This window comes from Tamandua tetradactyla, chromosome 15, assembly GCF_023851605.1.
Source record: "Tamandua tetradactyla isolate mTamTet1 chromosome 15, mTamTet1.pri, whole genome shotgun sequence".
NCBI lineage: Eukaryota > Metazoa > Chordata > Mammalia > Pilosa > Myrmecophagidae > Tamandua > Tamandua tetradactyla.
The window spans coordinates 33,342,363-33,367,507 of record NC_135341.1 but is presented as its reverse complement, the minus strand read 5'-3'; the positions used below and the strand labels follow the sequence as shown (position 1 = coordinate 33,367,507).

General features: G+C 61.2%; 2 protein-coding genes and 1 long non-coding RNA gene across 4 annotated transcripts in view; 1 reads left to right on the top strand and 2 right to left on the bottom strand.

Moving 5' to 3' along the window:
* STAB1 (stabilin 1) overlaps positions 1–16,734 on the top strand; it is a 24,954-nt gene extending 8,220 nt beyond the window's left edge. Inside the window, exons 18-69 of one of the 2 annotated variants that reach the window (XM_077129048.1) lie at positions 352–510; positions 896–958; positions 1,091–1,186; positions 1,371–1,457; positions 1,951–2,062; positions 2,521–2,707; positions 2,811–2,904; positions 3,018–3,176; positions 4,286–4,381; positions 5,002–5,097; positions 5,228–5,275; positions 5,446–5,576; positions 5,759–5,870; positions 6,300–6,377; positions 6,464–6,562; positions 6,698–6,796; positions 6,908–7,039; positions 7,283–7,411; positions 7,595–7,651; positions 8,006–8,089; positions 8,509–8,704; positions 8,788–8,883; positions 8,974–9,019; positions 9,115–9,191; positions 9,402–9,527; positions 9,739–9,812; positions 9,968–10,042; positions 10,271–10,393; positions 10,690–10,737; positions 10,927–11,004; positions 11,112–11,258; positions 11,662–11,802; positions 11,880–11,939; positions 12,250–12,426; positions 12,509–12,595; positions 12,682–12,831; positions 12,927–12,983; positions 13,072–13,270; positions 13,603–13,752; positions 13,845–13,949; positions 14,118–14,225; positions 14,307–14,500; positions 14,609–14,753; positions 14,836–14,969; positions 15,058–15,223; positions 15,310–15,419; positions 15,517–15,636; positions 15,719–15,868; positions 15,947–16,051; positions 16,135–16,281; positions 16,355–16,471; positions 16,553–16,734. In XM_077129048.1, coding sequence (XP_076985163.1) covers positions 352–510; positions 896–958; positions 1,091–1,186; positions 1,371–1,457; positions 1,951–2,062; positions 2,521–2,707; positions 2,811–2,904; positions 3,018–3,176; positions 4,286–4,381; positions 5,002–5,097; positions 5,228–5,275; positions 5,446–5,576; positions 5,759–5,870; positions 6,300–6,377; positions 6,464–6,562; positions 6,698–6,796; positions 6,908–7,039; positions 7,283–7,411; positions 7,595–7,651; positions 8,006–8,089; positions 8,509–8,704; positions 8,788–8,883; positions 8,974–9,019; positions 9,115–9,191; positions 9,402–9,527; positions 9,739–9,812; positions 9,968–10,042; positions 10,271–10,393; positions 10,690–10,737; positions 10,927–11,004; positions 11,112–11,258; positions 11,662–11,802; positions 11,880–11,939; positions 12,250–12,426; positions 12,509–12,595; positions 12,682–12,831; positions 12,927–12,983; positions 13,072–13,270; positions 13,603–13,752; positions 13,845–13,949; positions 14,118–14,225; positions 14,307–14,500; positions 14,609–14,753; positions 14,836–14,969; positions 15,058–15,223; positions 15,310–15,419; positions 15,517–15,636; positions 15,719–15,868; positions 15,947–16,051; positions 16,135–16,281; positions 16,355–16,471; positions 16,553–16,609 — 5,883 coding nt within the window. In that variant the 3' untranslated portion in view covers positions 16,610–16,734. Of the gene's footprint in view, positions 1–351; positions 511–895; positions 959–1,090; positions 1,187–1,370; positions 1,458–1,950; positions 2,063–2,520; positions 2,708–2,810; positions 2,905–3,017; positions 3,177–4,285; positions 4,382–5,001; positions 5,098–5,227; positions 5,276–5,445; positions 5,577–5,758; positions 5,871–6,299; positions 6,378–6,463; positions 6,563–6,697; positions 6,797–6,907; positions 7,040–7,282; positions 7,412–7,594; positions 7,652–8,005; positions 8,090–8,508; positions 8,705–8,787; positions 8,884–8,973; positions 9,020–9,114; positions 9,192–9,401; positions 9,528–9,738; positions 9,813–9,967; positions 10,043–10,270; positions 10,394–10,689; positions 10,738–10,926; positions 11,005–11,111; positions 11,259–11,661; positions 11,803–11,879; positions 11,940–12,249; positions 12,427–12,508; positions 12,596–12,681; positions 12,832–12,926; positions 12,984–13,071; positions 13,271–13,602; positions 13,753–13,844; positions 13,950–14,117; positions 14,501–14,608; positions 14,754–14,835; positions 14,970–15,057; positions 15,224–15,309; positions 15,420–15,516; positions 15,637–15,718; positions 16,052–16,134; positions 16,282–16,354; positions 16,472–16,552 lie in introns of both variants that reach the window. The other variant, XM_077129047.1, reaches the window with a different exon arrangement.
* Positions 3,067–4,200, bottom strand: LOC143657080 (uncharacterized). Its single transcript, XR_013162740.1, has 3 exons — positions 3,985–4,200; positions 3,285–3,466; positions 3,067–3,190 (listed from the first exon to the last, which is right to left on the bottom strand). It is a non-coding gene; the product is annotated as an uncharacterized LOC143657080 (long non-coding RNA).
* NT5DC2 (5'-nucleotidase domain containing 2) lies at positions 16,626–25,145 on the bottom strand. The gene is made up of 14 exons (XM_077129049.1): positions 24,914–25,145; positions 21,248–21,432; positions 20,979–21,053; positions 20,651–20,706; positions 20,413–20,506; positions 20,075–20,203; positions 19,938–19,998; positions 19,754–19,856; positions 19,540–19,641; positions 19,286–19,367; positions 17,445–17,531; positions 17,218–17,358; positions 17,064–17,128; positions 16,626–16,983 (listed from the first exon to the last, which is right to left on the bottom strand). Exons 1-14 carry the CDS (start codon positions 25,143–25,145, stop codon positions 16,722–16,724), a joined length of 1,674 nt encoding a protein of 557 aa, XP_076985164.1. The 3' UTR covers positions 16,626–16,721.

Genomic DNA, 25,145 nt, shown 5'->3' with positions numbered 1-25,145 from the left:
CTGGAATGAATGGGTGGTGAGGGCCTAGTGATGTCCGGCCAGTTTTTGGCCTCTTTCGGGCCCGCCTGAGAGCTGCAAGCCCCATGGCTGGTAGGAGGCTCTGCTAGGCCCCGGTCGGAGGCAGGGGGAGGTGGTCGTGGCTCAGACACGTCTCCCTCCCGAGGCCCAGCAGGGTGTGAGGGCTCCAAGGAGTGGGGACGGTGGGCAAGGGTGCACGGACTGGGGCAGGAGGCATGTGCCGAGGCACGGGGAGAGGGGTTGGGCATGGCAGCGGGGCCGCTCGGAGCCAGCGAAGCGGCAGCGGCAGTGGATGGAAGGCGCGGTCAGGAGCACAGAGGGTCTCTGTGGCAGGGGCGCATCCTGCTGGGACCTCAGGGGGTCCCGCTGCAGAGAGTGGACCTGCCGGCTGCCAACGGAGTGATCCACATGCTGGAGGGCATCCTGCTGCCCCCGACCATCCTGCCCATCCTGCCCAAGCACTGCGACGAGCAGCAGCACAAAGTCGTGGCGGTGAGCGTGGGCCCCACCCCGTGCAGTCCGGGGCCTCCTGTACCCAGACCTCGCAGCCAAGGCCTTGAGTCAGCAGATGGAACCCGGCTGCAGACCCCAAGCAACCCCCTAGACTCCCCATCCAACCGTCACCAGCCCCCTTGATCCCATCTTTGAGAACTAAGATTCTCGCTCAGGCTCCAGCTCCCCTCCCCTCCCAGACCCTGCCTCCTAATCCCCGCCCCTCCCCCGTGTGCTGCCCCCCATCCTCACCTTCCTGTCCTCTGCCTGCAAAGCCACGCCCTTGCCCTCCCCTGGATGGCTGTTTCCCTCAAGTCCCAGCTCACAGACGCTTTCTTAGTGTGCTGAATAAATCAATGACTGACCCACCTCCCCACCCGCCCAGGGCTCTTGCGTGGACTGCCAAGCTCTGAACACCAGCACGTGCCCCCCCAACAGCGTGCAGCTGGTGAGTGAGCACCCTTTGGCACAGCCCCCTCCTGGCATGGTGGGGATGGGGGTGCCGGGCCCAGAGGGCTGAGGCCCCGTGTCCAGGATGCCTGGCAGAGGGGGCTGACCAGCCTGGCACGCCCCATCCCAGGACATCTTCCCGGAGAAGTGCGTCTACATCCACGACCCTACTGGGCTCAACGTTCTCAAGAAGGGCTGTGCCCGCTACTGCAACCAGACCATCACGGTGAGCCCCGGGCACAGGACACACACTGCTAGGGGGATCCCGGCACTCACTTCTCCTCTGGGGCTCTCAAGTGGGACAGAGTGGTCCGCCCTCCTCAGTGGGCTGCATCCTAAGGGCGGAAAAGGCGTCCTGGCTGGGCCTCACCCAGCCCCTTCCTCCGGGGTGGCGTGGCCATCTCTTACAGAAACCCGGCTGCTGCAAAGGGTTTTTCGGACCTGACTGTGCACAGTGTCCTGGGGGCTTCTCCAACCCTTGCTACGGCAAAGGCAACGTGAGTCCATCCTCTCCCTGGGGTGATGTGGGGCTGGGGGGCTCTCTCCCCAGCTGGCTGGTGATGGCTGCGTGTCTGAGACTCACCTACCTCTCTCTGGCCTTGGGTTTCTCACCTCTAGGTAATGGAAGCTGGGTCAAGTTGTTTTTAATACTTTAATTAAAAACAAAGTGTTTTGCATTTTTTTACATCTATTTTCATAAAGGCTATATGCCAGCACTCTTCTTTCATGTTTTGTTTTTGCTGCTTTGTGATGTCAGTGTTACTTTAGCACCTGGTTATGGGAGAAGAGTTACATGTTTCTAGGTCGAGTGGAAGTCGCTCATGAAGCTTCCAGGGCTGGGTGCCTGTTAGGGGTCAGTTCTTCAGCAGCGTTGGTGACTTTAAAGGTCTCTTCCAGGAGGGGAGCAGGAGCTCAGAGTCAGCCTGTGAGGGGAGGGAATGCGGGGAGCCTTTTCCCTATGACTGACCCTACCTCCTGCCCAACCCCCAGTGCAGCGATGGGGTCCAGGGCAACGGGGCCTGCCTCTGTTTCCCAGACTACAAAGGCATCGCCTGCCACATCTGCTCCAACCCAAACAAGCATGGAGACCAGTGCCAGGAAGGTGGGTGGTCTGTGCCAGGCTACCTCTTGGGGAAAAAAAGGGTCAGGTTAGAAACCTCTGGGGGTTCTCAAGAAGGGGATCCAGGCCCCAGGAGGAGGGGTGAAGGCCAGAGGGAGTGATGAAGGATTTGGGAACAGAAGCAGATATTGCCTCCTTCACCCATGCCAGGAAGAGGTCCATGGCTTAATCTAAAGCATGCTGGATTTAGGTCAGACATACAGAAGAACTTCCTAGTGGTAGTGTTGGGGCCAGGGCAGCTAGAATGGGGGAATTGGAAGCACAGAATTTTTTTGCATTTCCTCTGCCTATTCATTAGGTCTGAAGTGATCTCTGATTTCATGACCCTGAGGTTAAAACTATACAGGCTATCCCACTCACAGCCTCCCCCCATACCCACCCTAACCCCTAGTCAGCTCTGCCCCTGCCTAAGTTTCCCTGCCCCTATCTCCTCCCCACAGACTGCGGCTGTGTCCACGGACTATGTGACAACCGTCCAGGCAGTGGGGGTGTGTGCCAGCAGGGCACGTGTGCCCCTGGCTTTAGCGGCCGCTTCTGCAATGAGTCCCTGGGGGACTGTGGGCCCACGGGCTTGGCCCAGAACTGCCACCAGCATGCCCGCTGTGTTACCCAGGGGGCTGTCACCAGGTGAGGACCCGTGCTTCCTCTTTGCCCTCCATCCATGACCTTGCTCAGCCTCTAGCCTCTCATGGAGGCTCACTGGAGGCCACTCCTTCCCCTCTTCCCCCAGATGTCTCTGCCTCAATGGCTTTGAGGGTGATGGCTTCTACTGCACACCCAGCAACCCCTGTTCCCACCCAGACCGCGGAGGCTGCTCAGCAAACGTCAGTCTGGCTGCACCCTAGTCCTGAGCTAGGGGCTAGAAGGGACAGCTCGGGTGGGGGAGGCGGGACTCCCTTGCCCTCTGCCCACAGCCCTGAGTGCATGGCTTTCACAGGCCGACTGTGTCCCTGGGGACCTGGGCACCTACCGCTGCACATGTCACAAAGGCTGGAGCGGGGATGGCCGGGTCTGTGTAGCCATCGACGAGTGTGAGCTGGACGCACGAGGTGGCTGCCACCAGGACGCCCTCTGCAGCTACGTGGGCCCCGGGCAGGTGAGGCGGGAGGCCTTGGGACAGTAGAATGGGTGAGGTCTCGGTCCTGGGGACAATCCCCGACCCCATCTGTCCCTGGGAACATCCACACCAAGCCTGCAAACTCACGATATTGAACCACAAACACGAAGGAGAATCCTGCTCTGAAATGTTGAGTCACGTGATCTGGGATGAATTCTCTCATTCTTCTATTGGATCTCCCATATGTTATCAGGCACCTGTTATCTCCTGCTAGCTCCTACTCTAGACTCAGGCACCTCAGTGCTGAGCAAAGCAGGCAGAGACCCTGTCTGTGAGGAATGACATATCAGCATTTTAGATTCATGGAAATCCAGCTCTGGAATTTTGTAATCTCACAATCTAATCACTTAGGCTCAATCCAGAATCCAGCTCCAGGAACCTTCCTGGTGAACCTAGGACTGGCAGGCATTTCAGCATAACGAACACTCAAGTTGAGGAGGCCAGGCCTGGCTGATCAGGGTCAGCCTCTGCCTGGTCCAGGCCTGTGCAGGGCCCAGAGGGACTCGCTGTCCTCAGGGTCTCGTGGCAGCTCCTGGGCCATCAGCCTGCAGGGCCTGTGAGAGCTGGGGCCTCCGAACCTCAGCAGGAGCCCGAAAATTCAGAACCTGACGATTTAATGAGCAGGGCTAGACAGCCCAACCTGCAAGCAGTGGTGACCGAGAGCAAGGAGCACAGTGTCCGCCCACCACTCACCCCGCAGCGTGGACAGTTAGCAGGGGGATCAGGGTGGCAGAGGTGGAGGTGGGAGCAGGACTGCCCTCCCTGGGGTAGACACCTGCCCACTCACCTCACACTGCTGACCTTAATGTCCATGGTGGGGTAGCCAGCTGTGCCACCCAGGCCCTGCGTGCAGAGAGGATGTTTCTCTGCTGATGCCATCGCTTATTTGGACTGATCCCAAGAGCCAGGCTCCTCTCGGGGGCCTTGGTCTCCCCATCAGGAAATCGGATCTCCAAGGCGGGATTGGGAGACGTGCCTTTAGGCCTGGGCAGGCCTCCCGTGGGCAGTGCCCCAGTGAGAGCCAAGGTGGTGGTGGGGAGGTTTGGACGCTGAGGGTGAACACGCCCCCGTACCCCCTGGCCTCTCAGAGCCGCTGTACCTGCAAGCTGGGCTTCGCTGGAGACGGCTACGTGTGCAGCCCCATCGACCCCTGCCGGGTGGGCAACGGTGGCTGCCACGACCTGGTGAGGGGATGTGCGGGCTCGGAGCCCTGGGGAGGGTCTCCCGGGTGGGCCCTCTCTCTGTGGGGATCCCTCTCTCCTGTGAAGTTGGGCACCTTCCAACCCCAAACTGGACCATGGCACTCCCTCACCCTGAGAACAGTGCCCTCCCTCCTCCAAAGGCTCAGCCCCCCTCCACCCCCACACCTAGCCCACCTCGGCCACCCTGAGCTCCCCGCTGTCCCCTGACCTGGCTCTGCTCTAACGCCACCCCACACTTCTGCCCCTGTGTGCTCAGCTGCTGACCCCGCTGACGGCTCCTCCTCAGCACAGGCCCCCCTGGGGTCAGCCCCCCAAGCAGGATAAGGGTCTCCGTGGGCTCCCTCAGCCCTGGGCTGCCCCTGACCCACCCATCCTCACGCCATGCAGTTGTTCTCCTGCCCAGTGCCCCGTGACCCGGGAGGGCAGGGCAGGCTTGCCAAAGGAGCACTGCAAACGGAGACCAGATGGATGGACAGATAGAGGAGTGGGTGGCTTGACGGGCAGAAAGCAGGAGGATGGGTGACGGGGGTGAACAGAGAAACGGGGGCTGGTTGGGGATGGGTGCTGAATGGAGGGCCGGGTCTTGCCCCACCCCCACCAAGGCCACCTGCCGGGCAGCGGGAGGAGGTCAGCGGGTCTGCACATGCCCCCCTGGCTTTGGGGGTGACGGCTTCAGCTGCTTTGGAGACATTTTCCAAGTAAGTGGTGCTCAGATGCATTTTTTGTATCCTCTCATGCCCTTGGGGAGGGAGAAGCGGTGCTCAGGGTCCCGGGTAGGGAGGCCGTTTTCCTCCAGACTCACGACCTCAGCTCTTTTCCTCATTTTAGGAGCTGGAGGCGAAGGCCCACTTCTCTAGCTTCTACCAGTGGATCAAGGTAGGACAGGACAGGATGCGGGGGTCCGGGGCTGAAATCCAGGAAGCCTCCCTGGATGCAGGGGTGCCACATGGCACCTCAAAAGCAGATTTGGGGGGCAAACCCGGAGGCTGCGTCTCGAGATGGTAGCTGCATTCACCACTCCTGTCCCCTGCTCCCATGGTCATCAGAGTGCTGGCCTCACCCTCCCCACCAACAGCAGCGTCACAGCCCTGGTCCCCTCTGAGGCAGCCATCCGAAGCCTGAGCCCCGAGGACCGGGCCTTCTGGCTGCAGCCGAGGATGCTGCCGCACCTGGTCAGGTGGGGCAGCCGGGGCCGGGCGGGGCGAGGGGGTCTCTGGGCCGGAGCAGGGAGGAGAATTGGGTCCTCAGCCTGGCCTGTGTCTACCCCCCCACCCCGAAGCGGTCCCCAGCCTCAGGGGTCTCAGCAGGTTACACTCACCTGGTTCCAGGAATGACCCCTCTGAATGGTGCCCCCCTCAGGGCCCATTTTCTCCAGGGTGCCCTCTCCGAGGAGGAGCTGGCCCGGCTGGGCGGGCAGGACGTGGCCACCCTGAGCCCCACCATGCGCTGGGGCATCCGCAACATCAGTGGGGTATGTGGCGAGCCCCGGGCGGAAGAGTTGGGCAGGCCGGGCGTGGTGGGGAGTGCGGGGGGCCACAGGCTCCCTTCGACCAGGGCTCCAGAGGAAGCGATTGGGGTCCCCTCACCCTGCCCAGGGCCTGGCACGGACTGGTGTACTCAGGAGACACTGGCTGGTGGACATTGTGTCTCTGGCCCAGCAGTAACAAGCCTCTGGTGGGGTGTCATCCCTCCTTGTAGCACTGCACACCTGTCCTTCAAACATGGGTCCTGGTGAAGGTTGAAGTGCCCCTCTGGCAGGGGCTGGGTCCCAGGTTTGAGTGTTCAGATCAGACTAGGTGCCACCAGCAGGCGCCTGAGCGACTGGCAGCCTCTCTGTGGGCGCTGCCCTCCTGGGGCTGAGCCTGCCCCCCTGGGGCTGAGCCCTGCCTGATTCTTCCAGAGGGTCTGGGTGCAAAATGCCAGCGTGGACGTGGCTGACCTCCTTGCCACCAACGGCCTCCTGCACATCCTCAGCCAGGTGTGGCGGGAGGGGTGCATGTGCAGGGTCCCCTGGGCAGGCCGAGAGGCAGCCACACGCTGACCGGGCCCCATGTGCTGCCCCAGGTCCTGCTGCCTCCGCGAGGGGCTGAGCTGGGGGGCAAGGGGCTGCTGCAGCAGCTGGACTCGGTGCCTGCCTTCAGCCTCTTCCGGGAGCTGCTGCAGGTAAGGGGGCCAGGAGGAGGCAGAGTGTCTGTTCAGGGGCCCCCTCCCAGGTCTGGACGGAGCTGCCTGGCTCCCGGGGTCAGGATTGAGGTGGCCACACTGACCCCTGACCCACTGCACCCTTCCCCCCTCCAGCAACACAGGCTGGTGCCCCAGATCGAGGCCGCCACTGCCTACACCATCTTTGTGCCCACAAACCGCTCGCTGGAGGCCCAGGGCAATGGCAGCAGCCTGGTGAGGCCCCGGGATGGCGTCACCAAGGGGTTGCTGTAGAGGTGGGGGCTAAGCCTCCCGCCCATGCAGTGGTCCTGGGGCCCCCTGAGCTGCCACCTCCCCCACCCCCAGGACGCAGACGCGGTGCGACACCACGTGGTCCTGGGGGAGGCGCTGTCCACCGAAACCCTGCGTCGTGGCGGGCACCGCAACTCTCTCCTGGGCCCCGCCCACTGGCTCGTCTTCTACAACCACAGCGGCCAGGTTTGGAGGTGGGGGGTGCGGGGGGCACGGATAGCCACCCCTGAGACCCTGCCCTTGGAGACTCCTTCCATTTGGAGTTGTCTCACCTGGGAGCCTCGGATCTCTGCTCCAGGGGACCTGGAGAAGTCTCCCTCCAGCCCTTCAGGGCCTCCTTGGCTTTAGAACACGAGGGTGAGGATGGGAGTGGGATGGGGTGGGGTGGGGGGCAGGACTCAGCCTCCGACCCCGCCCACACTCCCCCAGCCCGAGGTGAACCACGTGCCGCTGGAGGGCCCTGTGCTGGAGGCCCCAGGCCGCTCGCTGTTTGGGCTGTCGGGGGTCCTGACGGTGGGCTCAAGCCGCTGCCTGCGCAGTCATGCCGAGGCCCTGCGGGTGAGGGACCGGGGCCAGGGGAGGGCGGGTGGGAGCCAGGAACTGGGGGTGCTGGGGGCCTGTCTGGGAGTGGACAGGAGGGGGACACTGTTCAGGGGCGGCTGTCAGCTTGCCCTGGGAAAAGGATGGTGGGTTTGGGGCCCCTAATCTGGACCCCCTGACCCCTGCCTTCCCTCCCCCCAGGAGAAATGCATCAACTGTACCCGGAAACTCCGCTGCACTCAGGGCTTCCAGCTGCAGGTGAGGTCGGTCTTGCTCTGCAAGAACCTCGGCCTCAGTCCTGCTTGGCCTGTGCCTGGGGAACCGGGGAGCACTAGGGCACCCAGAGTTCCGGGGTGGAGGCCGGGAGAACCGGGCCCAGGTCGGTTCCGAGGAGGCCTTGCTCAGACCCGCTGAGGCCTGTGACCCCCCAGGCCAGGACCCTGCCTGTCCTCCCCTCATCTGGCCTGTCTTGGTCCCTCCCAGACATTTTTGTCATCCTGCTGGTCTGTCCCATCCACTATGACACCTGTAGTCCATCCATCTGTCTTCCTGTGCCCTGCAGGGCCCTGCCCAAGCCTCTGGCTGAACCCTCCTGCCTCTCCCCGTTTCCAGAACACCCCCAAGAAAAGCTGTGTCTACCGATCTGGCTTGTCCTTCTCCCGGGGCTGTTCTTACACGTGTGCCAAGAAGATCCAGGTTTGTCCTGAAGCCCCCTTCTTCCCCACAAGTCTCTGGTCACACGGAAGTGGGGGTGGGGGTCCAAGGAGGAAACCAAATTTCAGGAGCAGAGGTAGGGCTGGGGCGGGGCAAGGAAAGGGAGGCAAGTGCTGGAGGTAGAGCAGGGCCGTGGGTTGGAGAGCAGAGGGGCTAGTGTTTGTCCCTGTGTCCACTAGCCTGGGGAAAGGAGCGGGAAAAAAGACTTAGCCCAGAACTGGCACCATCAACCAAACCCGAGAGGCAGCAGCTGGGTCCCAAGTCTGGCCTTCCCGATCTGAGCCTGTTTCCTCACCTCTGCCGTGGGGAGGTCCCGAGATGTTCCCTGTCCGGGACCTTCTGCACCCTGACGTCCCATCCTGGGCTGTGCCAGGGCCTCATCCCTTCCCCTCCCGCCACAGGTGCCCGACTGCTGCCCCGGCTTTTTTGGCACCTTGTGTGAGCCGTGCCCGGGAGGTCTGGGTGGCGTGTGCTCAGGCCACGGGCAGTGCCAGGACCGGCTCCTGGGCAGTGGGGAGTGCCGCTGCCGCGAGGGCTTCCATGGCACAGCCTGTGAGATGTGCGAGCTCGGCCGCTACGGGCCTGACTGCGCTGGAGGTGAGGGTGGGGGAGGGGCGCGGCAGGTGGGGGGCCGGGTGGGGGCAGTGGGGTAACCTCTGTCTCTCCTGTCCTGCTCCTAGTGTGTAACTGTATCCACGGGCTGTGCCAGGAGGGTCTTCAAGGAGACGGAAGCTGTGTCTGTAACGTGGGCTGGCAGGGCCTCCGCTGTGACCAGAGTAAGTGGACCCCGAGGAAAAAGGGGGCAGATGATTCCTGGGGGTCAGTTCCTGGAGCCCCATGAACAGAACTAATTCCCTGCCCTCCAGATATCACTGGTCCTCAGTGCCCAGAGAAATGCGACCCCAATGCCAAGTGAGTGAGCCCAGCCTGGAGCAGGTGGTGGGGGGTGTTGGGGGTCAGGGCAGGGGCTGAGGAGGCACAGCCTGAGTGGCCGCTGTCCCCTCCAGCTGTGTGCAGGACCCAGCTGGAGCCTCTGCCTGCCTCTGCGCCGCGGGATACTCAGGCAATGGCATCCACTGCTCAGGTGCAGCTACACAGATGCCCTGGCCCGTTCTTGAAATCCTGGGGTGGCTGTCCCCACAAAACCCTCTCCACCCCCTCTAGGTTCGAGTCTGTACTGCTGCCCCTTCTCTGGTCCTGCCCCCACCCCTGGCCTTTGCCCTACCCCCTGCCTCTGCCCCCACCCTGCCCGCGTGCCTGCTCCTCATGGCTCTCTGGGCTCTTCTACCCCCAGAGGTGGACCCCTGTGCTCATGACCATGGGGGCTGCTCCTCCCATGCCAACTGCACCAAAGTGGCACCTGGGCAGCGGATATGCACCTGCCAGGAAGGCTACATGGGGGACGGGGAGCTGTGCCAGGGTGAGGCTGGGACCACCAACCTGGGAGGAGTAGGGCTGGGGGTTTGTCTTCCATGATCTAAGTCAGACTAGGAAGGGCTGAGGGGCAAACAGTGGTGGGAGGACTGAGGGTGTACCAAGAGAGGAGGGGATGCATTTATCTGGATGGACAGACTGGCTAAATGGACGGGCTGGCTAGGTCCTCTCCTTCATCACAGCATCTCTTACCCTAGAAGTCAACCCCTGTCTTGACCACCATGGGGGTTGCCACGCTCACGCTGAGTGCATCCCGACAGGACCCCTGCAGGTCAGCGCAACAAGGCTGGACACTGGGGCTCTGTCCTTCCCAAAGGGTGGGGCCTCTCCTCAGACCAACCCAGGGAAGAGGGTGCCCTTTCTGTCCTGGGCACTGCTAATGCTTGGCTCCCAGTAGTTGCACTGATCAGGGTTTTTGGGGGACAGGTTTCCTGCAGCTGCCGCGAGGGTTACAGTGGGGATGGCATACGCAACTGTGACCTCCTGGATCCCTGCTCCCAGGTCAGGCCCCCAATCCATTTCACAGGGGGAGGGGACTGAGGCAGACACCAGTTGTCCTTACCCCCAGCAGGGTCTTACAGGCCTCTCCCCTCCTTCCCCACTCCCTAGCTGGCTAATCTATAATAAATGGGATGGTGGGGGTTGGGCAGAGACCCACACGGTGCCCTCCCCAGGGCTAGGGGGTGTCTTGGGAGCCACTGACGCTTCCTTCTTCTGTCCCTGCCTCAGAACAATGGAGGCTGCAGCCCCCATGCTGTGTGCAAAAGCACAGGGGATGGCCAGAGGACATGTACCTGTGATCCAGCCCAGACCGTGGGTGACGGCTTCACCTGCCGTGCCCGAGTTGGCCTGGTAATGACACCCAAGTCCGACTCCTGATCCAACCATAGCTATGTCCCATGGGCCTGATCATGCCGTGACCAAGGCCCCAGATTTGATCCTGATTCTGGTCATGACCCTGATCCCTGACTCACTTGGACTGACCCCAGCTATGGCTCATGAAACTAATCCTGACCCCAGCTCAGACTCCCCTGGCTTTCCTTTCCTCATCTCTGCCTTGGCCAGACCTTGGGCCACAGGTACTGGGACAGGCACCAGGCCCTGAATGGGGGCCACCCAAAATCTGAGCTGATCCTCGCCCCCCCCAGGAGCTCCTCCGGGACAAGCAGGCCTCATTCTTCAGCCTTAACCTCATGGTGAGTGACCAGCCTGCCTCTGTGACCTGCAGGTCTCACCCCTCTCTGGGCCCTGATGTTTGCCCATCTGATAAGGGGGTTGGTTTATCTGGCCTCTAAAAGCCCAAGTCTTCCTGCGATCTCGGTGGAAGCCTCTAAATGGTCCCAGGTTGTTCCTCTTCCACTCAAGCTGTGCCCCCTCACCCCCAGGAAAACAAGGACCTCAAGGGCGATGGGCCTTTCACAATCTTCGTGCCACAGGCGGATCTGATGACCAACTTGTCACAGGTAACAAACACAGCACCTGTTAAGAGGCTGGGGAGGGATGGACAAAGCCTGGAGGGGGGCAGTGGTGGCGGCCAGGGGTCCCACCACCTTGGTGGCTCTCACTGCAGGATGAGCTGGCCCGGATTCGCACACACCGCCCGCTCGTGTTCCGCTACCACGTGATCGGCTGCCGCAAGCTGCGGAGCCAGGAGCTGCTGGACCTGGGGTACGCCACGGCGCTCTCGGGACACTCGCTGCGCTTCAGCGAGAGGGAGGTGCGTCCACGCCCCGCCCACTCAGCCTTCTCTCGAGCCCGCCCCTGGGCTCCTGGACCCTGCCCCCACGTATTTCTAATCCTCTCAGCCCCTTCCTTGAGAGAAAAAGGAGTGCTGCCCTGGGCCCCGCCCACAATCTGAGCCCCGCCCACAGCCTGGGCCCCACCCCAGTACTGAGCCCAAGCCGCCCTCCCACTGTGTACCAGGAGGTGCGCTCCGCCCTCCGCTTGGACTCCGCCCACGCCCCACCCACCAGCCGGTCCTGTCCGTCACCGCGAGGGGGTCCATCATCCTAGACCCGTCCCAACCAAGGCCCCGCCCCCGCCAAAGCCCCCACCCCCCCGCAGTCGCGCCCAGGCGCCCCTCCCCCATGGTCCTCCTTCAGCCCGGTGCCTGCCCGCAGGGCAGCATATACCTCAATGACTTTGCGCGCGTCGTGAGCAGCGACCACGAGGCGGTGAACGGCGTCCTGCACTTCATCGACCGTGTCCTGTTGCCGCCGGACGCGCTGCACTGGGAGCCTGACGCTGCCCCGACTCCGCGGGTATGGCCTGGGCGCCCGCCGGGGGGCGGGAAGGAGGTCGCCACAGAACCTCCCTGCTCAGGCGCGTCTTTCCTCAGCTAACTGTCAACGCCGCCGCCGAAAGCTTCGGTTACAAGATCTTCAGCGGCCTCCTGAAGGTACTTCCGCTCTGTCAGCCTGCGCCCCTGCGTGTATAGTCACCCGTCTCTACGTCTCTGCGCCTACCTGTGTGCGTGCTCGTGTGAGTGAGCCTGCCTGTGCGTGCTCTCGTATGCACAACGGTTTGTGTGCAAACCCATCCTGGCATGTGTGTCCACATATGTCTGCCTGGTATAGTCCCAGCTGAGTGTGGCCAGTGGGACTGCCTGGGTCTCTGGAGCCCTTCCTGGTCTGTATGGTCCAGCTGCGCCTCCATCTGCCAGTAACTGGCTGGGCTGTGACCGCCACACCTCTGCCCCGTCCCGCCAGAAGGCCGGTCTCCTGTCCCTGCTTCAAGATGAGACCTATAGGCCCCTCACGATGCTGTGGCCCACAGACGCCGCCCTGCGAGCTCTGTCCCCTGAGCGCCAGGTCTGGCTGTACCACGAGACCCACCGTGAGAAGCTGGCTGCCATTCTGCGGGGCCACATGATCCTCAACATCGAGGTGGGTGCACCCTTAGACCCTGGTCCCCAGCGCCTGCTGCCAAGCCTGCTTACCCACCTCTAACCCTGCTCCCTCTGCTCAGGCCTTGGCGTCTGACCTGCCCAACCTAGGCCTGCTCCGCACGGTGCATGGGACCACCATCTCCTTCTCCTGCAGCCGTACCCGTCCTGTGAGTATGGGGAGAGGACGTGGAGGAGGCAGGTATGAAGCTGGGGCACTGGCAGTGCACCCATGACCGGTCTATGCCCCCTGCAGGGTGAGCTCATGGTGGGCGAGGACGATGCCCACATTGTACAGCGGCACCTACCCTTTGAGGGTGGCCTGGCCTATGGCATTGACCAGCTGCTGGAGCCACCAGGCCTTGGTGCCCGCTGCGACCACTTTGAGACCTGGGCACTGACACATGTAAGGGAGGTCCTAGGCTGCAGGTGGAGGGAAGGGGACCAAGCCTACCTGTCTGGCCATCTACCTGACCTTGTGCTGGCCTCCATCCCTTTCAGAGGACCTGCAGCGTCTGTGGGCAGGAGCCGCCCTGTCCTGAGGGCTCACGGGAACAGGTGAGGGTTGGGGGTTGGGTGGGGAGTAGAACAGGGACCGTGAAACAACAAGCTCTGGCCGTCTGCAGCTGAACTCCTTTCTGTCCAGGGCCGCCCCGAGGTCTGCTGGCAGTATTACACGAAGTTCTGGACATCCCCTTCGCTGCCCTACATAGGAGTATACGGCATGGGGGGACACAAAATTTGGAACTATCCCCGGCCCCTGCACAGGGGCTGCCACCGAAACTGTGTTACCACTGTCTGGAGGCCCAGCTGTTGTCCTGGTCACTATGGCAGTGAGTGCCAAGGTGAGCATCCTGGGGCCCCTGAGATAGCCGTCCCTGAGAATGAGTCTTGAGTGGTCAGAGGCTGCAGGTTTGGGGGTCAAGTGGAGTTTAACTGGGGGGGGAGGCTCTAAGGCAGGGTAGGTGCATAGATGGTACAGGACCTGGGGACAGGTACTGGGTGGGTTTGGGTGTTCTCCAACGTTCAAGGGCTTGGAGGGTTTTCAGTGGGGCAGAGACATGGGTGGATTGATATTTCTGGATGGCTGGTATGGCTAGGCTGGGTGCGTGTGTGTGGGGTTTCAGATGAGAGAGCCCGTGGCCCCACTCTGACATGGCCTCACCCCATCCCCTAGCATGCCCCGGGGGCCCCAGCAACCCCTGTAGTGGCCATGGGATGTGCCTGGATGGTATGAGCCGCAGCGGGCAGTGTAAATGTCACTCGGGTTTCGCTGGGACAGCGTGTGAACTCTGTGCTCCGGGTGCCTTTGGGCCCCATTGCCAAGGTGGGCCATCCCTCCCTGACCACCCCACCCTGCTCCCTGATTCCCTTGGCCCCCTTCTGCCAACCTCCATCTTTCTGCATCCCTCTTCCCAGCCTGCCTCTGCACATCCCACGGCCACTGTGATGAGGGCCTTGGGGGCTCGGGCTCCTGCTTCTGTAATGAGGGCTGGATTGGGCCACGCTGTGAGGTGCAGCTGGGTGAGTCGCCCAGTGGCCTGTTCCAGTCCTGTATGCTTGTGTGTACGTGCACACACCATTGCTGCCCTCACTGTACACTCAGGGGGAGGCACTGGGTGGGGGTGTGGCGTGTGGAGGCTAGGAGGGCAGCTACTAAACTGGCTATTTGGGGATGGGCACGGGGGACAGAGCTGCAGCCTGTGTGTGCCCCACCCTGCGCACCCCAGGCCGTGTGTCGTGCGGGCAACAGCTGCGAGTGCAATCTGGGCTATGAAGGGGATGGCTACATGTGCACAGGTAAGCAGGTGGGTGAGGATGGGGAGGTAGGAGGGAACCCATTTCTGACCTATCACCTGGTCCAACTACTTCTGCCCCCAGTGGCAGACCTATGCCAGGATGGACATGGTGGCTGCAGCGAGCATGCCAACTGCAGCCAGGTAGGCACAGTGGTCACCTGCACCTGCCTACCTGACTACGAGGGAGATGGCTGGATCTGCCGGGCCCGTAACCCCTGTGCCGACAGCCACCGTGGAGGCTGTAGCGAGCATGCTGACTGCCTCAATACTGGCCCGGTGAGCAGGTGGGGAGGCCGAGTGACCAGGGTGGGGAGACTCCCAAGGACCGGCTCCCCCAGCCCCTGAAGGACACTACCAACCTCCCCCCGGCTCCCCGCCTACCAGAACGCCCGGCGCTGTGAGTGCCATGCAGGCTACGTGGGCGATGGGCTGCAATGCTTGGAAGATCAAAAGCCGCCCGTGGACCGCTGCCTGGGCCAGCCACCACCCTGCCATGTGGATGCCATGTGTACTGACCTGCACTTCCGGGGTATACTCCACTGCCTGCACCCTGTGCCCCTGCTTTATCCCACTATACCTGCCAGCTGACCATGCACCCCTCTCCTTTACAGAGAAATGGGCTGGTGTCTTTCACCTCCAGGCCGCCAGTGGCCCTTATGGCCTGAACTTCTCAGAGGCTGAGGCAGCATGTGGAGCCCAGGGAGCTGTCCTGGCCTCACTCCCTCAACTTTCGGCTGCCCAGCAGGTGTGTGGGATCCCAGCGTCTACACGTGAGCTGATGGTGAGCCCTAAAATTGGGCCCTGAGCCTCAACATCCACTCCTTTTCCTGCAGCTGGGCTTCCACCTGTGTCTGGTGGGCTGGCTGGCCAACGGCTCAGCTGCCCACCCCGTCGTTTTCCCTGCGGTGGACTGTGGCGATGGTCACGTGGGCATAGTCAGCCTGGGTGCCCGGGGGAACCTCTCGGAGCTCTGGGATGCCTACTGCTACCGCACTCAAGGTGTGCCTACCCCACCTGCCCCCACTCGCTCTACCCTCTCCACCCAGTCCACCACACCACTCACCACTGACCTGCCTTTCCCATAGATGTGGCCTGCCAGTGCCGTGATGGCTTTGTAGGTGACGGAACTAGTGTGTGCAATGGGAAGTTGCTTGATGTGCTGGCTGCCACTGCCAACTTTTCCACTTTCTATGGGGTGAGCAGGAGCTCAGGCTTGGGTGGGGTTATTGCAGGGTAGCTGGGATTGCTGGGGAGGGAGTCTGCCCCAATCCCTGTCTTTCCTACCCTCCCAGATGCTTCTAGGCTATGCCAATGCCACCCAGCGGGGCCTTGACTTCCTGAACTTCTTAGATGACGAGCTCACCTACAAGACACTCTTCGTTCCTGTCAATGAAGGCTTTGTGGACAATATGGTAGCAGGGGCCATGGACAGAACAGGGCTGGATTCCACACTCTCTGGCTGCCCTGAGCCAATAGGTCTTGCTTTGCCCGCAGACTCTGAGCGGCCCTGACCTGGAGTTGCACGCCTCCAACGCCACCCTCCTGAGTGTCAACGCCAGCCAGGGTACCGCGCTCCTAGCTCATTCGGGCCTCAGCCTTGTCATCAGTGCTGTGGGCTCTGACAACAGTTCTTGGGTCCCTGAGGTGAGTCTAAGCACTGCACTTACCCTGCTGGTCCTGGCCCTCACTTACCTGCCAGGCCTGACTCTGGTATCCCCACAGGCCCCGGGGGCAGTTGTGGTTAGCAGTGTCATCGAGTGGGACATCATGGCCTTCAATGGCATCATCCATGCCCTAGCTAGCCCTCTCCTGGCACCTCCACAGCCTGTGAGTCGGGGGGTGGGGGGGGCAGAGCTGTGAGGGAGGAGGGGGAAGGATCTGGCCAAGTCCTTGACACCCAATGTTTGCAGCGGGCCGTGTTGGCTCCTGAGGCCCCCCCTGTGGCAGCAGGTGTGGGAGCTGTGGTGGCGGCTGGAGCACTGCTTGGCCTGGTAGCTGGAGCCTTCTACCTCCGTGCCCGAGGCAAGACCACGGGCTTTGGCTTCTCTGCCTTCCAGGTAAGGTTGGGGCTAATGGGGAGCTAGGTCCATTGATCTTGTTCAGGGCCCCTCACCTCGCATTCCTCTCCAGGCAGAGGACGGTGCCGATGACGACTTCTCCCCGTGGCAGGAAGCGGCCAGCCCAGCCCTGGTCTCCATCCCCAACCCTGTCTTTGGCAGCCACGAGACCTTCCGTGAGCCCTTTGATGTGAGTGTGGGACCTGTGGGGGATGTGGAGGTGGGCCCCGGGCCTGGCCCGGCCCAGTCACAGATGGCCCTCCTGGCTCAGGACTCCCTCATGGAGGACGACTTCCCCGACACCCAGAGGATCCTCGCAGTCAAGTGACACCGGGGCTGGGACATGCAGGAGGGAGCGGCCTTTATTGCTCGTCCGGACAAAGGCCCGCTGTGGGCGGGGCAGAAGTAGCTAGGGCTGGTCCCTGACAATAAAGGTGCCCTCAGCGGATGTGAGCCATGTCGCCGAGGAAGGGCGTCTTCATGCAGCCGGTGCACAGCTGGTCCATCCAGAGCGGGGCCTCGTGCTGCAGGGGTGTGCGGCGCGGGTAGAAGGTGAAGTCCACGCGGTAGTTGAGTAGGCAGCTGAGCGAGGCCATGTAGAGGTCAGAGAAGCGCACAAGGCGCCGTGAGAAGTAGGTGGGGTTGTGGAAGGTGCGGAAGATGCTTCCAAACTGAGGGTTGAACAGGGCCTTGGTGATGCATCTGAGGAGGGAGACAGGGGTCGCTCGGAGGGGAGGCACAGAAGGGGTGCGGGCCGGGACGCCTTGCCCTGCCCTGCTCACCTCAGCTCCTGCCGCTCCTTCATCCAGGCAGCCAGCACCTGCCGTGACTCTGCATCCTGGTAGGTCTGGGGGAGACCCGCCGGGTGCTCAGTGTGGGAGTGTCCCTAGGCAGCGACCCTGGCCCCCCCTGGGGCCGCATGGTCTGCCCCCGCACCTGCATGCGCTCCAGCAGCCCCGTGAGCGCCTGCTGCCACGTCAGCGAGTGCATGTACTGCTCCGTGTTGATGATGCGGATCTCCCGTTCCAGCTCGGGGATGATGGCGCCTGTGCGCCAGCCGTGCCGCAGCATGAGGTCCTGGGGAGGTGGCCACGGGCTTAGTGCCAGCTGCACAGGCTCCCTCCTCTCCCCTCCCCCTGCAGACCCGCCTTGCTGCCCCTCACCGCTAAGTCACTGTAGAGGTGGTCTCCAAAGTAGAGGACACGGGGGCCACGCCATTCTGTCAGGCGCAGGAAGTCAAACAGGTTTCCCTGGGGAGGGAGGACACACCACTCAACCGAGTGTGCTGAGGGTACTCCCACAGGGCTGCCTCCACGAGTACCCCCAAATCCCCAGAGGCAGTTAGGCCCCTCTGGCCGGATGCCGGCTGCCCTTTCCCGTGGCCTCATGGTCCCTTCTGGCTCTGGCCCTTGCCACTTCCCTGTCACACTTGGGAAGGGGGGTCGCCTGCCCAGGAAGGTCTTCTGTAAGCCTGGAATGGTGCTCTGTGTCTCAAGGGTCTCCTCCCCCTGTGATCTCACACCCACCCCAGGCTAGAGATCACATCCACCCTCTGTGGGAAACAAACATCAGTCGAAGCCCCAGAGCCCCTTTGGACCTAAAGTCCTTCCTGCCCACAGCCCAGAGGGACCCAGCAGGCCAATGGCAGACCTTACTCTGAGGCACTGACCCCTCCTGCCCCAAAGCTGTAGAAAAGATGCAAACACCCAACCAGGCTCTAACCCAACTAGGGAGGCTTGCAGGGGATCAGAAACTGAGGAAGGGCTCAGAGCAGGAAGTATAGCAGCCACAGGAGCAAAAGCCCACACTCCAAAAGTAAAAAGAATTTACACCCAGCAGAACAGATTTAATACAACAACTCAAGCATTCAAGAGCCCCAGAGAGATGAAAACTATTGGGGAAACAAGTGGTTATGAAATAACTTAATTGCTGAGCTTATTTCAAGAGGAGAGGCTGAGAAGTAGGCAGACCCTGCTGGAAATTAGTAGACATGAGTGAGTCGCTGAGGATGTTCCCTTGAACCAAGAGTGGAGCCCAAGGCTCCAATAATTGGAGACCAGGACAAGGCAGAGAAAGGTGGGGGCTTAGAGTGAAAGGCTACCCAGAGCTAAGGAGGATCCACACACACACACAGCATGAGATTTCAGAACACCAGGCACACACACCAAAAGAGCCTCAAAGCTGCCAAGGGAGAAAGAGACATGTTTCCCACAAAGAGGAGTGATTCCTCAGCCCAAGGCATGGATGCCAAGACAAAGCACAGATTCATCCTCAGAGCTGATGGGAAAAGTCTGTACTTGAGGGGGCCACAGAGAGTTGGGGGACAGCAGGGAGAAAGACTGAGCAGTGGGCAATAGTGGAGGGGATGGGAGTACCGCCAGCAGCCCAGGCCCTGGCATCTTGAGGCTGTCCCTTGGCCCATCTATGGTTTCTTCCCACCCCTGCCCCCAAGAAGCCCAGCTCAACCAGGATTTCCACATTCCACCCAGAGCCAAATACCTTAATCACCTCCTGCTCACAGCCAGCCACCCAATCCCCTAGCCCAGCACCAGGCCCCCTCCTGTCTTCCCAGCCAGCCTGGAAAGGGAGTGTCCCCAGAGCGCTCCTGCAGGCTGCCCCCACCGGCCCAGCTCAGGGGCCCTCAGCCAGGTGTGTGCTGGCTCAACTAGTGCCATTCAGTGGGCGCTTAGCAAGTGGAAAGCTGTTCTAAGGGCTTTAACACCACAATTCAAGGACCACAATTCAACACCTCTTTTGCAGATGAGGAGGGCAAGGCACAGAGAGGGCAAGGGCTAGTGAGAGTGGAGCTGGGATTCAAGTCCAGATAGTCTGACCCAGAGGTGCCGCTCTCAACACTGCACAGACCCGACAGCCCTTTGCAAGGGCTCCGGACCACGGGTGTGGGGATGGACACAGCAGCGGGACTCAGGATGTGTGGGAGCAGAAGTACAGAGGCTGGCGTGTGTCACTTAGAGGCTGCCCCCATGTCCCCAGCGGCCCTCACCTGTCGATAGATCTTGCCCTTTTCCAGGCGGGTGATACGGTCCCATTGGAGAGAGCCCTTTTCATCGAGTTTCCTAAAAGGCCTGGGTGGGAGGTGGGGGGGGCTTGGTCTCCAGTCTGTGGCGGGGCCATGCACCAACGGGGCGCACTCTCAGCCCAAGCACACAGGGCGCTGAAGGCAGGCCAGCCTGACGTCCTCCCGTCCTTCCTCAGGGGGCCCGTGGCCCATCCACCCCGCCAGGCCCAGAGCCATACTTGCGCCGGTCGGTGAAAAAGCTGGGCTTGTCTGCCTGGACAATGACCACGTCGAAGAGCTGGCGCCAGTCGGGGCCCACCATGTGCCGCATCCCCTTGTCCCTGGGTAGAGGGAGGGCAGGGGGCAGGGGTCCGAGGTGGCTCCACACCTGCCCACCCCCACCAGGGCCCCAGGTCCACCCTGAACGCCCGCCCACTGCGGGGCTGGACTCACACGAAGCTGAAAGGGCTGTTGGTGATGAGGAAGAGCTGCTTCCCGTGGGTCACCAGGCGACTCAGGACGGCGAAAGTTTCATCTCCTCTCAAGATGTACTTCTCTAATAGGGGAGGGGGGCCTATAAGGGCCAGTGCCACCGCCTGCTCAGGCTGCTGTGGGGATGGCCACTGTCTACCCTTACCCATGTCCCGCTCAATCCACTGGTACATGAGGCCCTTCACGTGCACGTCTCGAATGGCGTCCTGCAGGGAGAGTGAGGCTGTGGTGTGGCGGGACTCCACCTGCCCTGCCCTCCCAGGCCAGGCCCGGCCTGCTCACCGTCACATCCTTGTAGAGGTGGGCTTGGTCGAACTCCAGGCCGTGGCCCAGGAAGTGGTCCACCACACAGGACAGCAGTGCCATCTCCGGCAGTGAGAAGATGTCCATGAACTGCTTGATGGAGGGGCCCTGGGGAGGGGCCACATCTCAGCACCCCTTGGCCCCACCACCCCCGGCTCTGGACACCAGGATCTGTTGGTTTGCCCCAGGAACTGCTAGAGGGGGTGGCCCCCAGGTCAGGACTGGCCCATGGGGTGTGGGCCCTGCCTCCCGGGAAGCCAGTGTCCAAGAGATCACAGAGGAAGGCTGCCTTGGGCAGCAGCAGGTGGAGCAAGTACCTTGCCGTAGAATCCACTCATCTGGTACAGTGGGATGTGCTGGGTGCCCCCATACAGGTCAATCACCTCCTCGTCTGGCACAGGCTGGAGGCCCCTGGGTGAACACACAGACTCCATGAGTCCAAAGTGGCCCTGAGCCCAGGCCACAGCACAAGGTGGGGGACAGTGGGGTGAAGCAGGACAGTGTGGACCTGGAATAGTGGGCAGGGCTGGGGCTCAGGAGGGGGTCAGCACTGACCTGTAGGCTGTTCCCAGCTGCACATAATGGAAGGCATCAATCTTCATCAGAAGGCTCTGGGGCACCACGGGGGCAGAGCAGGCGGTGAGGAGCTATTTTGCCATTGGCTCTGAGACAGACTCTTCTGGCCCCTTGCTGAAGCCCCAAGTGGATGGTTCCAAAGGGACCATGTGCACACCAGGGGAGACCATGGCTCTGAGGCCGAGGGAACAGGGAGCCGAGGAGACGCCCCTCTAGGGGGTGAGGTGGGGTAGGGTGGGGTACTGAGGAGTTGGCCCTATACATGTGAGTCAGGGGAGACCAGGGGCAGTCAGATCCGACCACTCACCTTCTGGATGTCATAGTGGAGGCCTCGGATGGCAAAGTTGGGATTGTAGTCATATTTCCGAATCCCCTCTGGGTACTGTGAGGTGAAGAGAAGCCAGGCCTGAGCCAGTGACACTGCCAGAGTTGTTCTACCCCAGACTCTTAAATCTATACACCGTCCAGGGGTCCAGGGGAGCCCATGAGTCACCCCTGGGGGTTGGGCCAAGCTGGGCCTTGGATGTGCAGGCCCAGGGCCTGGTGATGGGGAGGCCCTCCGCCTGGCAGCCTCACCTTGTAGTGCTCAATCAGGATGTCACGGGCAGCAGAGAAGATCTCAGGATGCAAGGCATCTGCGTACTGGGCCAGTGTGTAGTCGTAGTCAAAGCCGTAGACCTCCACACCACTCAGGCTGATCTCATTGTTGGCGTAGATGGCTGCTGGGTTCAGGAGGCTGCAGACCTCGGGGGGCAGCAGGTCTACAGGGAAGAGATGCAAAGAGGCAGTGACGATGAGGCTGACGATCCCAGCAGCATTTTCTGGGAGCCCAGCCTTGTCAGCTTCACAAAATGCCCCACTCCCAGATGGATTCACCGAGCCCAAGGTTGTAGATGACCAAACGAGGCTCAGAGAGATGCCACCTGCCCAGGATCACAAAGTTGGAGTAAAGCAGAGCTCCTACCCACGGGTCCTGTCTAGATTATACCATTGCCCATAGCTTACCAGGTGCACTGAGCCCACGCACCTTCTGGGTCTACTTCATGGCCACACTCAGATCCTGGCAACACTCCTCGGGTAGGGATGTTGTTCTCAGGACTGTCTACAATGTGAATTCTACCCCTTCCCCAAAACACTCACATGAGCAAACTGTCTAGGCCCTATGGGAAGAAGACTCCTCTGCTGCCTGGCCCACTGGCCTAATCTCCTAAGTGCCTTGGGTATATGTGGGTGGGGCAGCATGAGGGGATGATGGAACAACCCTGAGGAGGCTGAGGCCATGGGAGCTGGGGTTTGAGCTTAGGAACACTAGCTGGGGTGGGTGCCACCGAGTACCCCTTTGTTGCTCAGGCTGCCAGCTCTGAGCAGCTGCCATAGCCTGAAAAGTAAGGCCCCTCTAATCAGATTTTAGGTGCCTGCCAGCCTGTACTAATGACATCTGCTGGCATTAAGCAGGGAATGCTGCTAATTACAACAGGCAGAATGTGCTTCTTTCTGGAAATGTGGCTGTGGCCACCCCAAACCCTGGCTGTTCAAGTTGGCTCTGAGGCTCACAGCAGGGAGGCCAAATGAGGCACTCTGCAGAGTGGCCTCTGGGGTCCCCGCAAGGTGGATGAGGCTGAGCAACTCCAGACTCACCTGCCTTGGCTTCCCTGTCTGTACGATGGGGGAGGTGTGATGTAAAGAGCATGGGCTTTGAGGTCACATAGACCAGACTAGACTGTCCTTCATGGCTGTGACCTCAGGATTCACCTCACCTGTTGGGTCTCAGCTTCCCTGCCTCTAAAGGAGGGATTAAAAATTGTGCCAACCTACGGAATTCCTAAGAGGGTCATATGGAAGGTGCTCTGTGCAGCATCCCCGCCCTGCACCTGTGGTGAATGTGAGATAACGGGTAATGCGCCTCCTGAACCCATGACCTGCCTAATTTCTCTGCATCACAGGGGTGTAAGCACAGCAGGCAGAACTAGGTGTGCAGGTCACTGTTCTGCAGGGTCCCCAGATAGCCCCATTCTTGAGACCTGTAGCCTTTGGCTGAGGCCCAGAATAACAGCCCAATCTGACAGGGAATTCCAATCTCAGATATACAACCACTCAACGACTGAAGCCCCTGGCCACACAGTGTGCTTGGCATCCACTTGCGCTCATTGGCTGACACCCCATTGATGAGCTCCCATGCTCAGGAGCAGTCTCCTCCAAGGCCCCTTTGGAACACAAGGCTCCAGCTCCATCCCCTTTCCTTTTGATTTACAAGTGCAGGGTGTGGGTGGAGGAACAGGTGTGGCTGGTTCCTCTGGTGGCCCCAGGGCAGCCCAGGCCTGCAAGGAGCAGCTGCTTCACGGTTCTGTGGGTGCAGATGGAAACTCTCCTGTGGGTGCATAGGAGACATAGCTACCCCAGCCCCTAAGTGAGCTGCATCTGAGATGCCCCTCACCTGGCATCTCACTGGCTCTTAACCTCCCCACAGTCCCGGGTTCCTGGGTATTCTGAGTGTGACTCTTGGTGCAGTGGCACCAAGGATGGAAGGGGTCTGCTTGGCAGTGCAGTCCCTTGCTGCCAGAGTCCTAGTCAAGTCTGGGCCTTCACCTGAGATCTTGAAGATGTTATAAGGGACGAATAATCCTCCCGGGAATGACGCAGGATGGGGAAGCAACCACAGAGCCTGGCCTAATCCAATCTCTGGTCTGAGAAAACCATAATAGCCCTAGGGACCACAGGGGTCCACTCCCTTTCACAGTGCAGTCAGGACTGAGAAGATGGCTGAGTGGGAATGTGGTCCCCAACTAGTAGCGGCCTGATAGGTTTACTGATCTCATTGTCCAGTTCCCCCCCCCCCCGCTGCTTTCTTCTCCTCAGTCCCCAGCACTTGGCTGGTCCCTACCTGCCCATGGCTCCAGGTTCCAGGGCCAAATCCTCCCTGTGGATTTGCCTGTATGCCATCCTCCAAGCTGCTGCAGAGTACACTTGCAGAGTGCCTCAGAGGCTCATCTTATTCCATCCTCACACTACTCCTGTGACACACACTTATCCTCCATTGTCCAGAGAACTTCTGGGCTCAAGGAGGTGGAGTCACTTCTCCAGACCATCCAGCAGTGGGAAAAGAGTTGAAATTTGAATTTGGATTGCCTCACCTGTTCTCAACCACTTTGCTGCTCTGCTTATTCTCCTGATATCCCTACGCAAAGGGTAGGTGGGATGGGGAGGGTGGGCCAGCAGTGAGATGAGGCTACTGCTTTGTTCCCAGGGCTGATGAGTTGTTCTAGGGCCTGGCTCCATGGTAAAATGTTGCTCACAGGCATAAGCCCAAGGCACACCTCAATGCTCAGAATCTCCTCCAGAAAACTGAGCTAGATGGGGACAGTTAGAGTGAGTATGGCTGGCTTCTCTTGACCCTCACGATGACATCTCAATGGAAATTATCTTGCCTGATGTGCACCAAGAAAAGCTTAGGGGTCTCTGCAAAGATGTGAGCCAAGCCCTGGAGGATCATGCCTAGTAGACTCCCTCCAACCTCATCAGGGCATCCCCAGCCTGCCTTCTTTTCTAAGAGGATGCCTCAGCTCTCAGCCCATTTTGCAGAGAGCAAAGAGGAGGAGGCAGAGCTCAAGTGCCGTGGCCAATGCTGCAGTAATCCTTTTGGACTTCCAGGGGCTGGGGCCACTTGGTCTTGCTTCTTCAACATCTTCCTCCCAGCACGGGCCTCCCAGGTTGAGAGTGCATGGACCTTCAGGGTGAAATCTAGAAGTGTCCGGAAAGTCCAGCCAGAATCCGATTAGGGAGGACTGTTCCCAGGAGCCCGCTCCGGCCAGCGCTGGTCCGCTAGCTTTGCTTACCGCACTTCTGCAACTGAAGGCCGGCGGAGAACAAGGGGTGGGGGCGTTTCCGCCGCAGTTCCGGCTCCGCGGGTAGGGGTCGGGGCGGGGGCGGGGCAGGGATAGACCGCGCAGGCCAAGCCGCTCCAGGAACACTGAGTTCCTGCAGATGGAGTCGAGGAACAAACCTCTCTTCCTCTCGCGGAGACTCAGGACGCCCCAGCAGCTCCTAGGGCGACCCGCCAGAGCGTCTCCCATGAAGCCACCGGCCCTCGGGTTCCCAGGCCCGGGGAGCCCACCCGGGCGTTTCTTTCGAGGAGCAGTCCCCTCTCGCTGCGTCCATCTGTTCATCCGTCCCCGCGCGCGTCTTCGCCGCGCGACCCTCGCCCCCCCATCCCGCCCCCGGCTTGTCCCACGCCGGCTCACCCACCGTGCACCAGCCTCCGCATGTCCTGGTAACGAGCCCAGAGGTGCTCGCTGGGCTCGGCCCCGCCAGCGGGTGCCGGGTCTGATGCGGTGCGAGGGCTGCCCGGGCAGTGGGCGCCGGGACCCGGGGGGCCGCAACCAGGGCAGGAGGACGAGGAGGAGGCGGCTCGCTGCCCGCCTGGGCCTCCGCCCAGCAGCCAGCGCCGAGTGGCCGCTCGCAGCCCGGCACCCGCCAT